This window comes from Phascolarctos cinereus, unplaced genomic scaffold (assembly GCF_003287225.1).
Source record: "Phascolarctos cinereus isolate Bilbo 61053 unplaced genomic scaffold, phaCin_HiC Scaffold_5;HRSCAF=322, whole genome shotgun sequence".
NCBI classification, from domain to species: Eukaryota; Metazoa; Chordata; class Mammalia; order Diprotodontia; family Phascolarctidae; genus Phascolarctos; species Phascolarctos cinereus.
In genome coordinates, this window is record NW_027555958.1 from 86,003,183 (window position 1) to 86,027,341 (window position 24,159).

At 34.9% G+C, this 24,159-nt stretch overlaps 1 protein-coding gene across 1 annotated transcript in view; it reads left to right on the forward strand.

The window, feature by feature from the left end:
- PDE10A (phosphodiesterase 10A) overlaps window positions 1–24,159 on the forward strand; it is a 394,215-nt gene that overhangs the window by 342,910 nt on the left and 27,146 nt on the right. Inside the window, exons 20-21 of the mRNA XM_078155052.1 lie at window positions 17,742–17,853; window positions 23,577–23,657. Coding sequence (XP_078011178.1) covers window positions 17,742–17,853; window positions 23,577–23,657 — 193 coding nt within the window. The remainder of the gene's footprint in view (window positions 1–17,741; window positions 17,854–23,576; window positions 23,658–24,159) is intronic.

The window sequence follows — 24,159 nt, forward strand, 5'->3', positions numbered from 1 at the left end:
TTGAAAGCAAAGGCATTCACAAGATTGCTGTATCTTGGTAACCTTTTAGAAAGTCATCTTATCACTTAAGGGGTCTGTGATATTAGTTCTCTTTCCATTTGGTATAGAAATTCATGTCTACCTTACCCCTGCAGCCTCAGGGCTGCTTATATAAGTAATGGAGCTCCTTTTCCTCCCTTCCTTCCTCCCTCCCTTCTTCCCTCCCTCCCTTCCTTCCTCCCTTCCTTCTTTCCTCCCTTCCTTCTTTCCTTCCTTTCTGTCTTCCTTCCTCCCTTCCTTCCTGTCTTCCTTCCTCCTTTCCTTCCTTCCTTCCTTCCTTCCTTCCTTCCTTCCTTCCTTCCTTCCTTCCTTCCTTCCTTCCTTCCTTCCTTCCTTCCTATCTTCCTTTCTTACTTTCTTTCTCTTATCACTTAATTTCTTTCTAGAGGTTCACATGAAATTTACATTTATGAAAAACGGAGTTTTAAAGCTTCCACAATTAGAAAGATTTCTGTTTTGTTAATTTACCCTTTCAAAATCAGGGATTCTATGAGACTCTTCTAAAGGCAGTGTTCATTTAATCCTGTCACTATTTTTATAATGATATCTGCATCTTCTAGTCCCTTCATTTCACAAACTTACTCTATACCAGTCCATTTGGCCCTTTTAAGTAATATGTAAATAGTTTCAGATTTTTCTCCAAGATTATTTTTTGTTTTACTTGCACAAACAATTCGCATTATATAGAACTATTTTTAAGTGACTATCTTACTGTCTTTTTCATTGTTAGTGATTGTCATGCTTCAAAGTACAAGGCCAGTGTCAGGACTTCTTCAATGCACTTGCTATCTGCCTCCATTGCCAACCCCTAGTCATTCTTTATCTTGAAGATTGGAGGAGTTTTGGCCTTCTTTCACAAAAAATATTTTTCTAGATTTAGCTTTTCTGTATTGGTTTGGGTGCAACCACTTTGGGAAGAGTGTTTACAGATTTAGAGCAGTCAGTTGCTCTTCCCATTTCATTGTGTATGATTTTCATATCAATATGACGAGTATCACCAGAGAAATGTTCAGAGTACCTTTCTAGTAATGGTTTGCTTGCTCAAAATATGTAAGGTACACAAATTAGTACCTACCACTACAAAAGATACAAAGATGTCAGATGAAGTAAAGTCTTGAAGGATTCTCCACCTCCTCAGTTCAAATGACTTCCTTTACATTGCATTCACTTATATCCTTTGCCACTTGCACACCTTTTATTTTCATGCTTGCTTCAGAATCCCAAATACCCTGGGTTTGAGCTCTTCTAACTTGTGCCTGCCAATACTTCCCCTTCAGTGGAAATGTTTGTTTTTTTTTAAATGGGCTTTTTTCAAGGCACCTAGTGAATAGTGAGTTTTGTTCTATTGTTTGGCCCATAATAAACCAACATGAAGAAAAATGCACTGCCCTTTCTCTTGTTTAAATTAGTCTTTGCTAGAATATTCTGGTCATGGAAAGTTTTAAATTGTTACTACAATTTCTTCACTGTATATAGACATTCCTACTTAAAGATGAGAAAAATTCTCATCAGCTCTATAACTGTATAGTTCTATGATGACTTTCTTTCGATTATATTGAAGCTAGAAGAATGTGGTCAGTTACCATGACTGGAACTAATGTATTTATTGAATAACTGTTGTACATTTATTATGTATTGTTTTATATATTACAAAATGCTTTATGGCCCCATTCATTATCCTTGTAACTTTTTGGATTCTTTGGCCAAAATACTAATTATAAAAGCATTTAAGAGTAGTAATGCCTTCCCTTTTAGACAGATGGAAAAATAAAACAGTAACAGAAATTTGAAGTGACATTAATCTGTGGTGATTATGAGCCTAGAACTCTTAATTTATAAGTTCTTAATAATAACCTCTCTCCATGCTGTAGGTAAAATTATGTCTGTTTGGTCTTCATTAATATTAATCCTAGTAAAGAAGACTTGAAACTAGAATATTCTGTTTAACAATAATGATGATGATAGGAAACATGTATATAGCACTTTATAGTTAGCAAAGAGCTTTAGATATTTTATCTCATTTGATCCTTACAACAAGCCCCTGTGAGGTGTAGGTGCTATTATTATCTTAATTTTATATATGGCAGAGAGAAGTCCAGCTTAGGCAAGTGCTTGGCATCTTTCTGAAGAGGATACTTACCAGAACAATATTCACCACACAATGTAGTCATAAAATCACAATCTCAGAGCTGGAAGGGACTTCAGTATCCACCTTGTTCAACCTGTGTCTGAAAAACGCTTTTGCAATATTTCCAAAAAGAATTTCACCATCATTTGCTTGATTTGGAGAAAGCTAGGTGTTGCAGTGGATGGAACACTGAGCTAGGAGTAAAGAGGATCTGAGTTCAAATTTGACCTCAGACACTTGCTAGCCGTGGGACCCTGGGAAGTCACTTAACCTCTGTTTGCTTCAGTTTCCTTAACTGTGAAATGACTACCTCGCAGGGTTGTTGTGAGGATCAGATGAGTTAATCTTTGTAAAACAGTTAGCACAGTGCCTGGCACACAGATGCTTAATAAATATTTGTTTCCTTCCTCTTTTGCTTGAAGTGCAGTAAAAACCTTTACCTTCTGAGGCCACTTATTCTGCTTTTAATTAGCTCTGAAAAATGAAGTTTTTCCTAATAGAAACCTAAACCTAAATTTGTCTCTTTTCAGCTTCTAACCACTGCTTAGTTCTGCCCTCTGGGACCTTGTAGAACAAGTCTAATGCATATTTAATAAAAAAAAAAGCCATTTATTACTTCTTATGCCATAAGGAATATGCCATTCATATGCCAGAATTTGTTTAGCCATTCCCCAGTTGATGGGAACCCCTTAAGTTTCAAATTCTTTGCTTCAATAAAAAGAACTGCTATGTTTTTGTACAATATGTGTCTTTTTCTTTTTTGATGTCTTTGGGATAGAGGACTAGTAAGTTGCATTATAAAATTGAAGATATGCTCAGCTTTGTGACTTTTGGGGCGTAATTAAAATTTTTTTTCAAGAAGGATTGGACCCAATTAATTCATAGTTCTGCTGACAGTACATTAGGGTGCCTGTTTTCTCACAGGTCCTCTCATATCATTTTGATTTTTGTCATCACTGCCAATCAGATAGGCAATAAGATAGAACCTCAAAGTTGTTTTGATGTATATTTATCAAACTATTAGTAATTTGGAGCATTTTTATATCATTGGTAGCTTGGATTTCTTCTTGAGAATTGGCTGTTCATATCCTTTGACCACTTCGAATGAGTGGCTGTCATTGTGTGTGTGTGTGTGTGTGTGTGTGTGTGTGTGTGTGTGCGTGCCGCGCATTTGTATATATTGAAATCATTCCTTAATACATTTTGGATATCAGAATCCAAAGAAGAAGGAAGTTGTTATAAAGATTTTTCCAGTTTAATTGCTTTGCTTCCAGTTTCAGTTACATTACTTTTATTTGTGCAAAATTGTTCAGAGTTGTCAGTTTTATCTTCTTTTATTCTTTCCTTTGTCTAATCTTGAACTCTTCCTATCCATAGTTATGAAAGATAATTCTTCTTTACTCCTCTAATTTGTTTATGATTTGACATTTTATATCAAGTCATATATCCATATGAGAATTTATCTAGGTGTATGGTATGCAATAATGCTCTAAACTTTGTTTCTTCCAGATGCATTTCTAGATTTCTATGCAGTTTTTGTTCAATAATAGTATGTACCCTAGTAATTGCAGTCTTTGGATTTATCAAACAGTATGTTACTGTGTATCCTCTTTTTTTTCTGTATGTTGTTATATCTAAACTGTTTTACTGGTGAACTTTTCTTATCTTTTTGCTTATTTTTCTTATTTTTTAGTTTCAGTATTATTTTGTGGCATAATTTGAGATTTGCTTATATAGGCCCCTTCCAGCAAGTTTTTAAAATGATTTCCTTAGAAATTTGTGACCTCCCAGTGAAATTTGTTGTTATTTTTTTCAGATCTGTAAAGTAGTATAGTTCATTTTATTATTATAGCAATATATGTATACATGTGATATATTTATTGCATTATAGCAATATATCTATATATTAAAACTATTTATTGCTTATATGTAGGTTACATGTTATTAATAAACTAATATTGATTGGTAAGCATGAAATAAAAATTAATTTTGATGTTATTAATATTTTTATTAGTAGTATGATTCAACCATGAATAGTTAATATTTCTGTACTTATTTAGGTCTGTTATTATCTTTTTTTTTTTTTTGGCGTGGCAATTGGGGTTAAGTGACTTGCCCAGGGTCACACAGCTAGTATGTGTCAAGTGTTTGGTGTGAGGCCAGATTTGAACTCAGGTACTCCTGACTTCAGGACCAGTTCTTTATCCACTGCACCACCTAGCTGTACCCTGTTAATTATCTTTATTAAGAAGGTTTTGTAGCTGTATTCACATTGCTTTTATGTCTTGGTAGGTGGATTTCTAAATACTTATATTTTGTATATTCTGTAATTATTTTGAATGACATTTCTTCTGTCTTTTCCTTCTGGATTTTTAATACATTTTATGTGGGTTTATTTTATGTCCTCCAACTTTGCTGAACTTATTAATTGCTTTTCTTAATTTTTTGAATTTTCCTTTCTAGGATTCTTATAAACACTATATCATCTGCAAAAAGCAATAATTTGCTTTTCTCTTTGTCTGTGCTTACTCTTTTCTTATCCCCATGGCTAGAATTTCTGGTCCTAAATTAAATAATAATGGTGATACTAGACAGACTTACTGTACAATACTGATATTATTGGAATTACTTCTTTTTTATCTCCATTATATATAATGCTGGCTCTTGGGTTTAGATGGAAAGATACTATTTGGAATATTTAATAAAGGAAGCCAATTATACTTTACATTTTCTGTGTTGTGATATATTTGAGGTGAAGAATTAGGTATCTGAATCTAACAGAATCTCATCCCATTATTCTCATCCCTTTCACTTTTGGCTGAGGATGGATCAGATCACTTCTCAGTCTTAAGCAAAACTCTTGAGCAGGAATTGTGGAGGTCCTCTCCAACCCCACCACTCTAGAAATAATCTTCCCTAGATTAAAGATAAAGTGTTTTGATTTGAAAGATTTTCTCTAATTGGAACACATATTAAGAAAGACCAAATTGACACAATGCAATTAGAAATAACAGCTACTAATTATTATTAAGCTCTACAGAACAAATTTTTTAATGTCGATAATAGTGGGGCAGCTAGGTGACACAGTGGATAGAGTGCTGGGCCTGGAGTCAGGAAGACTTTGGTTCAAATCCAGCCTTAGATGCTTACTAGCTTTGTGATCCTGGACAACTCTTTAACCCTGTTTGCCTCAGTTTCCTCATCTGTAAAATGCTGAAGAAGGAAATGGCAAACCACTCCATTGTCTCTGTCAAGAAAACCCCAAAATGGTTCGTGGAGAGTCAGACATGACTGAAAAATGACTTAACAACAGTATAGATCAAGTCAATTGAGATTTGACTGTTTAATATTTCTATTTTTTGTTTGGTTTTTTGTGAGGCAGTCAGGGTTATGTGACTTGCCCAGGGTCACACAGCTAGTAAATGTCACATGTCTGAGGCTATATTTGAACTCAGGTTCTCCTTACTCTGTCCGTTGTGCCGCCTGGCAATTTGCTGTTTAATATTTCTTACTGTGAATTCCCTATTAATAACTGTAAACACAGCTATACTTTGTTTCCTAATAAGATAGATATTAAGTTATATACCTTAGAAATGCCTTAGTTAATTGTAAAGCACCATATTTTTGTAGTATATATATTTGAAGATTTAACTGTAAAATTATAATATACTTTTGCATTATAGATACGCATAATAAGCTATTTGTTTTTATGCTTGTTAACACATATTTTCCATTTATTAAAAAAAATGGAGCCTAATATCATTACAGGGTCCCAGGAAGGAAGTGATGACTACTATAAATATAGTTTTATAAGCAAGTGGGCCAAGGTGTTGAGAGATTCAAGCAGATAGAGATGTGAAGAGAGGAATGACAATAACATCTCCAAATTATGTGGAATTCTTCACTTAACTTTCCCTTGCAAACTTAAAATAGAATCCAGTCTGAAAAGGAGGCATGGATCCAAGCAAACATAGTTGGATAGCACTGAAAATTTTAATTTGCCTTTGATTTTAGAAAATTAATTTGCTTCTAATACTAAAATTTCCACAGAAGCATTAAAATCTTTTTAATTATGTAGAATTGTCCACTGATAACTAATTGAAACATTTTCATTTTCTGGAGATAAGCATGTAATCCTCTCTCTGTGGACATTATCTATGAGAAAGAGGAATAATGTCAAAATTAAAGCTGAGAGTCATATTCTTATTAACAAAGTAAAGCTAGCCTATAAGTTAATCCATCGTCAAACATTTATTAAGCTCCTATTATGTGCCATGTAGTGTGCTAAGCACCAAAGAACATTTGTTCTCTTTGAGTCAGCCCTTTTTTACAGTTTTAAAAAATAATTTACCCTTAATCCAGTTGCCAAGTTGTCTTCAGCCATCTTTTTTTTCCCTCTTTGCTCCATCTTGTTTAAATGCACTCCTTCTACTGTAGTTCATACCTTTAATCAGTCCAGCTTTTTTGGACTATTTCAGTAGCCTCTTTACTAGTCTCATTGTTTCCCAGTTGCCCCGTTCATGCTTTGCACAGTTGTCACATTGATGTTGCTAACATAGAGATATGACTATGTTATCCCCATACTAAAACAAATCTTAGATGGATTCCCATTTCTTTGGACCTGCCATGTGTGGCCTTGTGTAGTTCAGGATCTATTTCCCTTTCCATTCATTTTTCATATTCCTCTTTTTCTTAAAATAAATATTCTTGCTAAACTGGCCAGCAGGCTATTTCTTGTATACAATACTCCATCTCTTACCTTCATTTTTTTTTTTAACAAGTGATCACCTCCCTGTCTGACATGTACTCACTCTTCACTTCTGCCTTACAGAATCCTTAGCTTCCTTGGAAGCACAGTTCTGCTGTCACCTCCTACCTGCGGCCATTTCTGATCACCCTAGTTATTATTAGCACACTCTCTAGTAATTATTTTACATTACTTTGAATTCACATTTATTTTGTGTACATATTATATCCCCTCAGTAGAATCTAAGCTTTTTTGAGGGCAGCAATTATTTTATTTTTGTCTACATACTGCCAGCATCTAGCATGAAACTTCACGGGCTAGCATTATTGTTCATAAAAACATGCCTGTGAGTTTTAATTTTACCACATTTTTTTCTGCTGGATTGAATTAATTTGAACTTGATAAGAATAGTATTTTCCACATCAGAGGCCTTTGGGGCTGCTGATATTGCCTGTTAATTTTCTCTATCCCAGAAGCAATATAGGAGAGATATAGTGATAGATACTGAACAGTGCTTACCCATCGGGTTATGCTCAGGTAGTTATGCTGTTGTTGTTTGACCTCTATATGACAATCCCCTCCTCCCCCACTAGTGTATTCCTGTATTCCAGTGAAACGATTCAAATTTTATTTAAAAAGTGTTAAAACGTTACCTTCAAGTTACTACAACCATGAAATGCTCTCTGTCAGGAAGGTACCATAAAAATCACTATTTCAAACCCTTTTTAGGTAAGGAAACTGAAGGCAGAAAGATTATCTGATGGGCCCAAAGCCACAGCTCATTGATGGCCATGTTGGAGCAGAACTCTTACATCCAGCCAGAGTTGTTTCTACTCTATTCAAAAATCCCCTGCAAAGTGCTCGCTGTTCCTGTTAGCCCTTGCAGAGAGTTAAAGCTAAAAGAGAGTACCTTATGAAAGTTCCCAAACGTTTATGGAAAACAAACCAACTCACTCTTTAAACTGCTATTAAATTTAGAATCAGGAGGGGGCTGGCCCTATGGTTTCACCAGAGGAGAGAGTTCCTGGTGTCAAAACTTCCTTTACCAATATCAGATAGCCATTTATATGTAACTTGCATCAATGAATACTGAGAGGATGGGTGATTTGCCTATGATCTCCCAGGTGTATGCATCACAGGTGAGGCTTGATACTTATTTCAGGGCTGGAACTCTATGTATTATGCCATGTCATCTCATAAACCTGGATGCCTATACCACAGTTGTCCCCCTAAAAGGGAATAGAGCCTCTTGAAGGTTCTTTGGGATTTGGTGTGGTCAAAGAAGAGAATGTGGTTAAAGAAGAGAATTTAGGAAATATTGAAAAGGGAAAAAAGGAGGGAATGGCAACAGCAAAATTGGAGGATATGAGACTTCCAGTGCCTGGTCTAAACATCCTTTATACTCCTTCATCTCATACCTGTAAGTTACATTGAAGTGTAACATTTGGCAATCTAATGTCACCTTTTTTTCTGTTTAAATCTTCACATTCCATAGGTTAAAATGTAATACTTTTAGCTGTTGATCTTATAAAAACAATAAAAATAAGCCAAGAAGAGTCGTTGATTCTCACAAAGTTTTAGAACTACTAGAAAGAAATAAGGGAACTGTATTAAAAAAAAATACACAGAATAATGAAGTAAAGTGGTTGTTGTTTTTTAACAACCTTATCCTTCCCCCTTACATGCTAGATGAGAGACAGTAAAAGCAGGGAAAGGGATCACCTTCCTTAAATAAAAAAAAATTGAAACTAAATCCTTTATAAGATTTATTATATTCATTTAATCCTCATGTCATGTTTGAGCTTATGTTGTAAAATTATTTCTCATGTGGAGACAATAAAACCCTAAAATCTGTCTAGATCTTGAGAAAGAACTTATTCAGATAACATTTTCGGATAATCTACGTCACTCTTATGCTATTTTAATGTGAAATAACTCAGTGGGATTGTTTTATGCAGGGGCATGCTTTTTTAACCATCATCACATGTTTTAAAATATTATCTGAGAAGAGAAATTAAGAACAAGAATAGCAATAGCATAAAAGGATACTAGAAGTAGGAAGTAGACTGGCCTGGTGCAAAATCAAACAACAACGTCATGCTAGATGTCATTTTCTCAGCAGAAGGTTAAAAAGCAAACATAATACTACAATATCCATCACACATCCTAGATTTACTTAATGAATCAACCTTTTGACAGCTTTTTCTGTTATAACCTGTGAATCAGTGTGGTATCATAAAAGTAAATTGGCTTTATATTAATGTAGAGGTTTATCTATTTTGCTGTAATTACCACAGGATACTTTAACATAAGTAGAATTTAAAATTACTCACAATGTAAATTTGACATCATTGAGATCTTTGTATATGTACATACTGCTGTTAAGCAGACTACATAGGTAAGTCATATAATTTGCTTTACTAGAAGTAATGGATTTTTTTTTAGCCATCTATACCATTTCACTTGGTAGCTCATGGAACCTGTATAAAACTGGTATCCATTTGCAAACAACTGACAGAAATTATTGTAGTGTGGATTTAGGGATAATTTTAATCTAGTATCAAAAATATTGACTGTTATTAGTGTCACATACTAATCAGCTTAGTTATCAAATACATGAAAATGCCAGGATACACCCCATCCCCAAAGCATTTCTCAGTGAAACCTAAAGGAAGACAGTTATCTGAGAAGATATGGAAATATCTGCCAATATTTTTATGATATTTTTTTCCAACAATGTCAGTGACGCTACCACATTGGACAATAATGTCATAATACCTAATGTATTGCACCAGGAAGTGGAAAATGACATCATTAGAAACAAAAATGAGAAGAATAGCTAGTCTGGCCTAGTTATACAGATAAGAGATCAGCTAAATAGCACAGTGGATAGAGCTGGAAGCAAAAAGATCTGAATTCAAATCCAGCCTTGGACATCTATTAGCTGGACAAGTCATTGATCTTTTGGCTCAGTTTTTTCTTTTGTAAAATGGGAAAAATAGCACCTGTCTCCCAGGGTTGTCATAAGGATCATGAGAAAATATTTGTAAAGCACTTTGCAAACTTTAAAGTGCTATATAAATGATAGGTGTTATTGATGTTGTTGATGCTCTTTTTATTATTTTAATGCTACTGATTATTATTAGCATTACTAGAAGCTACACAATTTTGAGTTTGTTATTAGGACTAATTATCAAGATATATGAAATAGAGGAGAATACTAGAGACTTAGGGGAAAAAATCCCACACTTCATTATTATTTTAAAAAGGTGACCAACTGAATATTAATGGCTACCAATCCATGTACCTATTTTCTCATCTCCACAAAAGTTTTCTGAGAACATACATTGCTAATGGTGTAAGAAGGAAACAGGCAGATTTTCAAAACTGATTACCTACAGTTGAGCACATCTTTATAGTCACACCTTTGTTTAAAAATTATTGTACATACTTAGTTGACTATAAAAAAGTTTGATTTCATTGAAATAAAATACTACCTTAAATGCCCTCTTCCAGTCAATCAACAAGCATTTGTTAAGTGTCTACTGTATACCATTTTATGTCAAAATTATACTAGAGTTCTTGAAAGCTATAATAAAAGTGATAACTTTGTACAACTTTATTCTGATTATTAATGGCAGTGAAACAGGGAGACGTATATTTTCTGAAGGTGTTTGCCACTGCCAAGGAAGTTGTTCAGTGTAGAGTTAAAATTAAAGAGATCACCTATACATAGGTATAGGGGTGTGTGTGTGTACACACACACACACACACATATACATATATTTGTATATTTATATGTATATATATGTGTATATATATATATATATATATATATATATAGTAACATATTAAGATAAAAGTATACATATTATTCCTTTTCAAGTGTGACTTTAATTCCTAAAGTGTTTCAGATATACTCCTAATGAAAGCAATAATTCCCCAAAGTATTCACTGTCAGCATAGGAAAAAAACAAATAGCTGAATGTGTGTTAGACGGACTTTGCTATGCTATTGAATGGATGACACATTGAGTGGGTTCAGCATTTCATTTGTCTTCGCCACATTCTGTGTGTGGATAGTTAACTGGATTAAGAATTTAATAGGATGAGAAAAGCATGCTAGATTGACGTTAAGTAATTGTGTGGTGCTTTTAACGACCCTGTACTTCTCTTTGAAACAAAGGCCTGGTTTTTTTTTTAAACAATATTCTAATAGTGATGCTGTATATTATGCAATTAAACTTGAAGTAGTAGATGGCATGAGTAGAGCGTGTAGAAGTGACAAAGAATATCATTAGAAAGACTTTTGACCAGCACAGAAGTTGAACCAGTGAGGGAAGACCAATGACAGCCTTTCTACTGTTCAGATACGGTGTCAAGAGGTGTAGAGGAAGACCTCCACCCCATTGGGTGTACTTCCATGGAAGAACATGGACAAGAGTCACACAAATTCAGAGCATTTGGACAGGTTGTCATTGGCATCACTGGAATGAAATGCCTCTACATCATTCTACTTAAAACATATTTTAAATAGATAACCAAACAAACCCTACTGTAGACATCGGGGAATCGCAGGTTCAGTAGAAACCACTTCATTCCTCCACTCCCACCTTATTTTCTTTACCTATTTCAATTTGCAAAGCATCCTTAGGATTCTTAAAAATAACTATTCAGTTTTTGGCTTTGTGAGAGGCATGAGATCAGTGAAAGTATCTCCTCTTTGTGATTATTTCTGCCCACTTCAGGCTATTCAGAGCAAAGCAGAAGGATATGTAGATGTTTTAGAATGTATTAGAGCTTGTGATAAGAACCACCTGGTTTGTTATAGGGTGAGAACAAATTTATATGCTCTTTTAGTAAAGAGGTGAGGAAGATCAGGAAAGACCTCATAAAGGAGCTGAGATCTGGAGGAAAACGGTAACCCTAATTCTAGCCATATAGTACAACCTGCACAGTAGCATGAACACAGGAAACGGAGAGTCACAGGTGAGGCCAATCAGAGGAAGAAGGCTTATTTGGCTGGACCAAAGAATGCATAAAGGAAAGAAGTATATATGATTGGAAAGGTAGATTAGAGCCAGGTTGTGAAGGGCTTTAAATACCAGAGAGAGGAGTCCATGTTTGATCCTAGAGGTAATAAGAAAGTACTGGATTTTATTAAATCGGTGTTGGGTGTGGGTAGGTGGTCTAAGATTAGATATGTCAAACAGATACAGGCTGCAATCTGCAGCACTCCCAACCTGAACCTTATCAAGATGTAATTGGAAAATATTTAGCAAATAAATAAAAATATAACAGAACATGGATAATGTTAACATGTGGTTTTCTAAGTCAATACATAGCCCCCAGAGATCCTTACGGATGGTTTCATGGACCCAGTCTCTGGCTTGGATCATCAAATCTGGAAAGATATATAGAAAATGAATTGAAGAGGTGATAGGCAAGGCAGGGAGACTGATTAAGAAGCTGTTATGACAGAGCTCATGAAAAGAGGTACTGAGCATCTGACATAGAGTGATGTCTGAACAAGATTTGGCAATTGATTGGATGTGTGGGATGAGGGAAAGTTTGTCATATTGTTATTTAAGAGTGGTACTGCATTGTGAAGGACCTCGAATGACAAGCAGAAGTATGAGAAAAAAACAGTAAATTTAACTAATAATCACCAGTTATGCAACGTGTCACCCAAGGGGCCCTTTGATATTTGATAAGAAGATTCCATTTCCAGGCTCTAGGTGGCATAGTGGATAGAGCACCGGCCCTGGAGTCAGGAGGACCTGAGTTCAAATGTGACCTCAGACACATAGCAGTTACTAGCTGTGTGACCTGGGCAAGTTACTTAACCCCATTGCCTAGCCAAAAAAACAAACCAAAACAAACAAAAAAGAAGAAGAAGAAGAAGAAGAAGAAGAAGAAGAAAGAAAAGAAAAAAAAGGAAAGAAAGAAAAAAAATTCTAGTTCATATTATTGAAGTTTTTGGTCTTTGACACTTTCTTCATTGGACTGGATAGTTCTAATTGATTAGGATCTATTATACTGAATTCACTTAATTCAGTCACCTTAGTTCCGGGGCATGTAATTTAAATATATCTAGATCCAGTGAATGACTTGGACATATCCCATTTGTTATCAGGGTCAGTTCTGAAATACCCTTCTCAGAAAACTAATTTTAAATTCATTAAGAAAGGAAAACAATTATGTTGAAATACAGGTTACACACACACACACACACACACACACACACACACACACACACACACACACACACCCTCTTTAAATTTTTAAGGGGCAGTCAGGGTTAAGTGACTTGCCCAGGTCACATGTCTGAGACCAGATTTGAATTCAGGTCCTCCTGACTCCAGGACCAGTGATCAATTCACAGACATATACGTACATACACACAAATAGTTATATGTAAAGATAGATATCTGTATCTATCTATAGATATAAATATAGATAAAGATATCAAATTCAAGAACTCCAGGTTGAGAACTTCTGACTTATCTCTATAACATTGTATACTAAATTACTTTATATATCTTATATTCCTAGTAATCTCATAATTTTCTAGGATCTAGTACTTTCAGTGACACAGATAACATCACTTTCTGTTACAAAAATGTTTTTAGGCATCTTTAGAATGCCCTAGTTTCTTTAATATAATGTATTTTTATAGTTTCTTATACAAACTAAATATGTAATATACAATTTGTTAGGCTGTAAACACAATATGTTCTCCCATTTCTGGTACGGTTTCAGAAAATATGCTTGTTAAAATGATAATGGAAGCAGCCTTGAGAGGAAAGACATATTCTGTTTTGAATGTGTTGAGTTTGAGATATCTGTGGGATATCCAATGAGAGATGTTGATTTGAGTGTATGTTCGGTGCTGCTATCCTCGATGCAGATTTACTGTTTTTAGGTGAGAATCAATGATTCAGAGAGGTGACCTGACTTGTTCACACTTTTTCCCTCTCCCTCATTGATCCACCAAATAGCATTTAGTTAGAATATTTAAACCAAATACCAACATACCCAATCTCACCAAGTCACATGGTAGGTTTTGGCCAGCGCAGAACTGAGATAAGAAATTTTGGAGTATTTGGTAACCAAAAGATTCTCTACTCTAGGATCTCTAAACATGAGTCTTTTTCATGAATATTTCTCAGAGTTTATCCCTGTCCTCTTTAATGGTGAGGTCCAGCTAAAAAAATATGTATAGTGTTGAGCACCTCATAGTAGTGTGCCCACTAAAGTTCTCATCCCCACTGGTTGTACTCATGTGGGTTCCAGGACAGTTTCATAGTAGAGAACTGGCCTCAAAGTTAGGGTTTGGGTTCCACCACTAACATATAGTGACTAAGTGACTCTGGGCAAATCCCTTAACCTCTCAGTGCTCTAGGCAGTTCTTTTAAGACTTAGTTTCAAAGAAAATATGAGCTTGTATTGATAGAGGGTATTTATTCTTTTGGGAGTTCCCAGTGAAATCCCAAATCTAGTCCCTGTTCCTGTGTCTATCCTTTGCCTGACATCCCATGGTGACTTTAGGATTGATAGTATAATGAGGGATTTGAAATGTTGCTGGTTTTTTTAAATAATTCAGAATAGAAAATATTTAATAGATAAACGATTTATTGGCAGGATTACATTTTTATATTTTTGGTTTCAACTGGTAATTATATACCTTGCTTTGTATAAGCTGATGTTTAAATATCTTAAAACTACTGAAAACTAGTAGATAGTGATTATGTAAATTGTAAATGTTATTCAAGAGAAATACGTAGTTATGTAACTTCTGCTACACAATTTTTATTTGAGATCTATTGAAAATTACACTTGAAAAATTTTATCAATTAACATTCTGTGTCAAGATGGTAGACCAAACCAAAAGTTCGTCTTAAAATGCATAGTATTTAATTTGTATCAAATTTGGATAAAATCTGTTGTTAATTCATTTTAAAGTTATGAACCAGACAAACACGAAATGGCAACCATTTGAAACAGAGACCCATATTCATCCAACTGATAGTATTCTCAGAGTAGCCACTGACTGTACCAGTAACTTTTCTAAATGTGAAACATCATAAAATAACATGAAGTTCAAAGACATGACATGGCCTTTGAACTATGTGAGCTACGTGATGTGAGATGCATAGAGAACTGACCAGTACCAGGTTTAAGATGCTGTGCATGATTCATAGATTTATTTTGCTTAGTCTTACAGGGCTATCCTGAAAAATTGAAGTCAAAAAACATTAGATTTTGCTATACTAAATGAAAATGTAAAAGGTAAAGAAGAGAACCAATTTATTTTATGTTAAGGGACAGAAAGACATAGAATTTCAGAATCCTAAGGGAACTCAACAAGTTTAGTACAGCTTCAACCTGAAAGGTGAATGAACCTATGATATTCCTGCTAGGTTGTCATCCAGTCTTTACTTGAATTTCTCAGTTGATGTCGGGAGGGAGGCATGCTTTCATTTTCTTGAGATAGTATTAGTAACAACCAAAATAATCAATCAGCAGGCATTTATTAAGTGTCTAGTATATGAAAGATATTGTGCTAAGTACTGGGAATACCATGGCAAAAGTACAAAAGTACCTCTCCTCAAAAGGTTTATAATCTAGCCAAGGAGATATATATATATATATATATAATTTTAGTACTCAAATATACAAATGATTTGTGAACTCATCAATTCTGTCTATCCTAATGATTGTCTTTATGTTTCCCCTTCAGCTTAGTGGCATAGTAGTAACAGCTTTGGGCCTAGAGTCAGGAAGACCTGAGTTCAAAATAGGCCTCAAGACACTTACTAGCTCTGTGACTCTTAGATTAAGGGTAGGTCCCTTAACCTTTGTTTGCTTCAATTTCTTCAGCTGTAAAATGACTATAAAAATAGCATCTCCTCTTCCCCCGGGTATTGTAAGGATCAAATGAAATGTGATTTTTTTAAAATACACATTTTTTTTTTTACAATACACAGTTCATTGCACATACTAGGTACTTAACGCATGCTAATTCCATTCCTATTCCATCCATATTACCTGGCACACACCATGTCAAGTGTGTATAACAAATTACCAATAATTTGTCCCTCCCTGCCTCTTGTCATTCCCTTCCTCCTGTCCTTTCTTCTGTCCCTCCTTCTTTTTCTTCCTTTTTAAAAGAAATTTCATTTTATGATAGAGGCATGAATTCTCAGTCTCTGACTTTTCTCATTTCTTTTAAATTATACTTCCCTCTATCCTCTCTTTTTCTCATCCATATATTGAAGTCACCAAGTGTATGTTGATTTGATTTGGAAAATATTATAAAGTTGTTCATAGAATTGCTCTACCACATTGCCCTGAGCGACAATTAGTGGAACAAAATCTACGTTTATTTTCATGGTAGTACTTTAACAAATGCTTGCCATTAATAATGCAACACTTGAGAACCAAATTTCCCATGAAATATTTTTTCTTGCAGCTTTTGGGTCTACCATAAAACCCAGTTTATTAATTCTTTTCATTGTTTCTGGTAGGAGAATCAGAAAGCTGTCCTTCCATTTAACTGTATCATTCTTTTCTTCTAATTTCATTTATATCAAGAATGTCAAGATTAACATGATCCAGCTCCTCCAGCAGTGTATCCACCTCTTGGTCATAACACAAAGATCTCACATTTGTAGTACCAGTTAAAGGTTATTGACAGTCTAAAGCTATTTATTATTCAGCACCAAGTGGCCAACCTGCTGGTGACAGGCCTCTCTGTAATTAGCTAGTCTGGCCTTGGAAAACAGAATTTATCTATTCCGGAGGCTGTGCTCAGTGTCTTTCTATCGTGGTAGAATCTATGAGAACTTGTACTATCTAGTATAGCCTTTGAGAATCTAGGGTTGCCTCTATCCCACAAAGAGGACTTCAAATATACGTGTGTGTGTGTGTGTGCGTGCGTGCGCGCGCTCATACTAATGAAAATATCTGATAGGCCATTTGAGGGGTAAGACGTTAGCAGATCGGAAAAAGTTTCATGTGGAAGATGGCATGGGAGCTGAGTCTTAAAGGAAACTAGTTGATTCTAAAAGACGAATGTGAGGAAGCAGTGCATTTCATTCACGAGGTATAGTTGTAGGGAGCAGAGGCAAATGAGCCACAATAAGAAAGTCAATTAATCTTAATTATAATATACCTCTGTGAAATTAGATTAGAAATTAGGTTTCACCCAGGTTGCTATTTGTTTATATTTGGTCCTCGAAGTAATTAGAGAGTCACTAGAGTTTGGGAACTGGTGACGTGTTCAGACCTGTGCTTTAGGAAAATCACTTTGGGCAGCTTTGTGGCAGAGGGATTGCAGCAGAGGTACTTTAGACAAGGAGACCCATTAGGAGGCTATTGTAACACTTAAGACAAGAGGTGGTGAAAGCTCACACTATGGTGATGGCTCTGTTAAGTAGAAAGATGACAGATGCAGAGGATATTGTAGAGTTAGAAATGACCAGACTCAGCGACTGATTAGATATGGAGGGTAAGTGAGAATGAGAAATCAAAGATAACATTGAAGTTGTGAACCTTGGTAATCATCCAGATACTGGAGAAATGACTGCATAATATAGTCTGTTTTCAAATTTCATGTGATAGTTGTAAGTATTCAGGGCTGTAGTGAAATGTACCATTGACTCCATTTTCTTCTTTGCATCACATTATAATATTATGTTCTTATTTTAATATATTTCTCATATTATCATATTCACTATTCAATTTTTAAAAATATAAAAATGAAACATCTGTTAGGTTTGTAAATTTGTATCCATCTAATCAATTTTATATCATTGTATTCTAGAGACCGGGTAATTGGTCTAATGATGACTGCTTGTGACCTTTGTTCTGTAACAAAGCTGTGGCCAGTTACAAGATTGACAGCTAATGACATATATGCAGAGTTCTGGGCTGAGGTATGTATGTGTTTCTCTTACCTACACAGATAATATCAAGAAGTATGAAAAACTCAAGAAAAGAGTTAAATAAATAGCTTACAATTATTTTTAAAGTGTGTTATTTGTGTTAATATTCATTTTGAAGTTATCTGTTAACAGCTATTCTTTACCAAAATGAAAGAAACCATAACTAATATCTGTACTAAGAACAAAGATATTACTTTTTTATGTTGGAAATTCCTATGACAGTCTTCACTACATAAAATTCGTTGGTTCAAATGAAAGACTATCTATAACTCATTCAAGAAACAAAAATTATTATTTTTCTTCAGCTAATATTTAGATCTTTTTCCCCACACTTTGTAATAGATCCATATATGAAAATACCTGTTGATAAAAATGATTTTGTTGCATTGCCATGTAATAATGGCAGAGATAAATAGAACTCAGAGAATGTGGGTTCTGTAGCAGGAATAGAGAATTAATTAAAAACACAATACTCAGAGTGAAATTTTTATTACTCTTATTGTCTTCTTTGCTTACATTATCTTATCAGAAATGTTATTCCATTTTTTAATTTGTAAGTTTACAATGTAAATTGCCTACCCAGTCAATATACTGGGAAAGTATTGAGTTATATGAGTCCCTTCATTACTGGGTTAGGGAACTGAAAGATATTTTTTTTTCATACATTCTCATTCATCTTCTTTTAGGAAAGTTACATTTTGTAGTTTGATATTTGATACTTAATAGTTTAACTCGTAACTCACCCAGGAAGAGGAACAGACTGAAGAAGTAAAAACGAGCAAATTGTTCATCAGCAGTTTTAAGTCGAAAAGTTTTACATTACTTAAATTTGTTTTTAGCATTGAAGCAAAAGAATTCTTGTATGAGCACCATGATTGTTCAGTTGATTACATGTCATGGAACTGTTTCTCTGCAATGCTGTATGCCGTGTGTAATTGGGTGGTCCACACATGTTGTGGGTATGTGTATATGTGTGCTTTGTCAGTTATTGTCAGATTCATTTAGTAAAGTTATTTCAGATGTGTATGTCTTAAATTCCTTATCTGAAAGAATTTGTATAATATTTTTCTGATTAGGTTTTTATAACAATGTAAAAGTTAATTGCATATTTTTTTGAAACTGGTATGTCTGGATTCCATTCTATGAGTATCCCTTAGAATGTTTTTGGAAAAAAACAAAACAAAACAAAAAAATGGGGCAGCTAGGTGATGAAGTGGATAGAGCACTGGTCCTGGAGTCAGGAGGACCTGAGTTCAGATTTGGCCTCAGACACATAACACTCACTAGCTGTGTGACCCTGGGCAGGTCACTTAGCCCCGATTGCCTCACCAACAACAATAACAACAAAAAACATTTTTTGGATGTCTTGAAAAGTAATTGTTGTCCCAGACATACATTTCATTAATTGTGGTTCTGTAGTTAAATTGGTCTCCTAAATTAGAAAATCTTAGGTGTCATAGATATGTAAAATACTCATTTTTTCCCATGTAATTGAGATTAATTATTATAGCACTAAGATTTCCTTTGAATGGTGTTATCTAAAGAGGCACACTAAGAAAAATCTTTGTAGAAATGACTTTAAAAGTCAATTAGTCCAATAATCAATTCCTCTTCAATTTCTTCATTATTTTGTATTTTTACAAATTGATGCATTTTAAAGAACTGGGCCAATTTTATTCAACCTTCACATTCACCAGAATGCACAAGATGTGAGAGGTAATCAATTAGTAATTGAATTGAATGAAAGAGAAGAGAATGGAAGGTAAAGGAAAGGAAGGGAAGGGAAAGGAAGAGAGAAAAGATGGGTAAGTGTTTTGTTTGTTTGGTTGGCGTTTTTGATTGAAGACTAGCTAGGAAACGTTAATGTAATTGTGAAGATTCTAAATTTTAACTAATCGTGTTGCATTGCATTTGCATTGTGATTTCTACTTTTTAAAAATGTCTTACGATTACAAATCCTAATGTAGGGCCACACACCCAACTTTTCACTCACACTGGCAGGTGAGGTTCTGCTGAGGACAGTTACTATCTACTCTCAGCATTTTAGGGGTAAAACTAAGGGGCTGGGATTCTAATACTGATGCTTAAAAGCCTCCATGGATATTTTCATTGATAACCAGATTTAATTATCTTTTTAGCAGAGCTGTTTACTAAGATAATACAGTAAAAATGGTTCTAAAAACATTCCTTTCAAATGTCTGGGACACATACTCTCACAGATACATGTAACCCATAGGGAAGGTGGGTACAAACTTGAGTATAATGTTAGGAAGGCACATATTATAGAATACGTGGGGGCAGCTAGGTGGCGCAGTAGATAGAGCACCAGCCCTGGATTCAGGAGGACCTGAGTTCAAATATGACCTCAGACACATAACACTTACTAGCTGTGTGACCCTGGGCAAGTCACCTAACCCCATTGCCTAGCCAAAAAAAAGAATGTGTGTTAACTCATAATTCCTAGTTGCTAGACATCTTTCCCTTCTTTTACAGAGTTTTCATAAAGGTACCATTGTTAGGTATAGCTGGCACTTTTCTGTACCAGGAAGAATCATTCTCTTTAAAATTGCCTTTTCCTTGAGTGGCTGTGTTGTCTCCAAGTGCTCCAGCATCACTGAATTGTATCTGGAGTCCTTTCTGCTATTGGTCCAGTCTCTCCAATAACATATCCAGTGGAGAGGGGCAAGAGAGAGAGAGAAAGACAATGAGAGGGAGAGACAGACACAGATAGACCCTTCCATTTGAAGAAATTGCTCTTTTTATATGCAGCTCAAGAAATCTCTTGATCTTCTCAGCCAGTCACACAGTGTTTTCTAGGTGGCTTCAGTTTTTTCATCCAAGACCAAAACCCTATAGTATTCTGAAGTTTATTAAAGACTTATTCATATCTAGTTTATACTTTTGATGGATTGATTGATTTAATTGTCATGTATGAACTTTAATGATTAAATTAATGGGAAGCAGAACCCCACCCTTACACTTTTAAAGACACATACACACGTACATATACAGACATATAGACATACACACGCAGTTAAATATTTTGCATTCCCAGCAAATAATTAGGGGCGTTTTAAGTCCATAGTCACTGATTCCGATAAACTATCTAGTGATTTGGAGAGGCTTAAGCATTGTCTTCTTCAGGTACACTATCCAATGCCTTCTACTAAAAAGCCTTAGAAAAGTCCATGTCACAGTTCACAGATGGTGCAGATGTTAAGAAACTTTCATACTTTCAGATACACAATGATAAAATTTAAACAGATATCAGCCAATGGCATTTTACAAAATTCTTACAAGTTATTGCCTGTTGCAGTCCTGACCCTCTGGCATCAGGAGTTACAGGGAAACATTCCCTCTCTCTTTTCCATTGGAAAGTCCTTCTACTCTGGGCTTAGGTACCAAGTGCTGGGGATGGGGGGAACTGGCACTGGGACGATGGGAAACTGCGTCATTCATCCTTTCCCTTTTCTGCTGAAATCTCCTCTTCTCTGAAGCACACAGGTACATAAATACATACATACAAATGTACAGGTTTGATAATAGGTATTTCTTCTTGGTCCTTATATAACACAGGCCACCAAAATCTCTCTAGGGAACACTGGAAATAGATAAACGATCCAGCAGATAGTTGTGAGTAAACATCTCTAGATGTATCGTCATGTACAGGACACAAGAAATGTTTATTGGGATTTTTTCACATATAAAGTGATTCCACCGGAACCTAAGACAGACACTTCTTCATGGTCCCTTTACCTTAGAGTATCCTTAGTTTTTTCTAGATCTCCATAAAACATATAGGGAATTCCACTGGAGATGCAGATTTACTCCTCACTATATAACTAACTTAAAAAGAAAAACAACTCGGAGACACCACAGGGAAGTTGAGAACTCCCAGAAGCTGTTAATGACTAGGAGACTGTGTAGTCCAGCCAGCAAACTTATTTTGTGGACCTGTAGTCCCTAAATATCTCACAATAAGGCCAGTACTAGATCAGCTTAAAAGCATAGTTGGGCTATATTAAATGATTGTAGTAACACAACAAATATTAACTACTTAAGTATTCAAACAACAAAAATATCTAAAGAAAATAACTGGTCTGACCTTTAAGGGAATACAATCAGAAAACAGACTGTCAAATTATATTCTAAGGCAACACAAATCTCAAAGAGAAATCTAGAAACCTGGAGGTGGTCTCCAAGACCCTTTCAAGGGAACTGCAAGGTTAAATACTGTTTTAATAGTGGGTGCCTGCAGATTAGCATGCCCACATAAAGAATTTCTGATGAATTTCTGCAAAGGCCACGGGCCTTAGAATCCTCCTAAATGAAGTTCCCACAGCATAGCTCTCCTTCTGGAGCCACCTCCTTCACTGAACCTAGCTTATAACTATTAGTGTTCTAGGAGTAACGCTGAGGGGCTGGCTTGATAGTACTGTCATTCTTAGCTCCCAGGGGAATGCTCTCCATTGACAAACAAACAATAGTAGTAACTTGGTATGTTAAAAAATAGTACAGATCTATCAAGTTTGGTGCTGAAACCAGTTTATAACGAGGTGGCTGACATTTTGGAAAACCTTATTGAAATTCAAAATTACTTTGACAAAACTAAGAGAGTATTCCATAATACCATTGTTATAGTTTATTTAGGATACCACATATAATATCTCCAGAACTTTATGTAGGGAAACATAATGTATGCTCTTAAAGACCCTAGTGTAGATTAGAAATATTCCATAATTATCAATTACAAATATACTATCATTGTTTATAAAGAAAATTGTACTAGCAATACGGTTTGTGGGGACAGTGAGTCATCTTCCAAGTTTGATGTACATTGAGTTAGACTTGCAGGAAACTGAAAATTATTGTATGAGGTATGGAGAAATTAAGAAAGATTTGTTTAAGTAGCACAGTGGATATCCCTGTGCTTCATTTTCCTTTTCTATAAAATGAGGGTAACAATAGCACCGACCTCACAAGGTTGTTATGAGGATCAATTTGAGTTAACAAAATGGAGGATACTAATGGCACCTACATCATCACAGAGGACTTGTGAGAATTGAATAAGATAACATTTAAAGCACTTTTCCAGTTGCAAGGCTCTATATAAACATTAGATTATTATTATTATTATCATTATTCAGAAAATTCATGTTTGTGCATCAAACATTTTATAGGCTCCAGTTGAATTGCTCAAGATCATTCTTTCCACCCATACACTAGGAGCATGAAAGAGAATTTGGAAAACTATGAAGAAAAAAAAGACATTGCTGTTATTTAAAGTAGTTCCTTCTACTTTTTCTTTTGGGTCCTCCCTGTGGACTAAATGAACTATGATGGCTTCCAACTCAAGGATTCTATAAGGCCTTTTATTTCTTTCAATTCCCCTTATTAATGCTTGGAGGAAGGAGACAGAAAGTGTGGGTGCATTTCTAGCAATTCTAATTTACCTTAAAGAAAACATTAAGATAAAATGAAGGAAATTATGAGATAACTAGAATATATTATACTGTGAAAGAATAATTCTATTGAACTTTTTCTGAAATATATCTTTTAGTAAACTGTTTTACTTCTGGATTGTCAAGCAAATATAATACATTTTTAAATAAAAAGATCCTCATACCCTCCCCCCAAATTATATTCCCTTAATTTCACTACTTATTTGTAAAGAGAGAAAATGTTACTCTTCCTCTTTTTTTCTTTTACTTTAGGGTGATGAAATGAAGAAATTTGGAATACAGCCTATCCCTATGATGGACAGAGACAAAAAGGATGAAGTACCTCAAGGCCAAGTATGAATTATTTCATTAAACAGATGTTTTGTTTCAGTCATAAATGGTGCACAGGAAACTCCTAATTGAGTAAAATGTGAAATCTTACAACATATTTTGCACGCAAGGTTGTATTGTATTATTATAGTGTGTCATGATGACCCCATTATAGCCATCTTCTTTAGAAAGACTGAGGAAAGTAGAAAAGATAGCCACCTTTAGTCACCTTGAACATTGAGTATTCCACACATCTAAAGCATTTTATTGACCTAAATTTAGAGAATTCTGTACTAATAACCCAAAATACCAGTTCTAGGGAGACTTCTATGAGAGGAATCGATCACTTCTACTTATACAGAGTCCTACTATGAGGGTTGCCATGGAATGGTGGTGAATGCTTTAGATTCTGAATCCCACATCTGGATTTCAAAGCTTCATAGGTCTGTCTTGTTGATCTGGAGGAGAACAACAGAGTAAACTGTGAGAACTTCTGATTTCTTACCCTTGAGTCCTAAATAGCTAA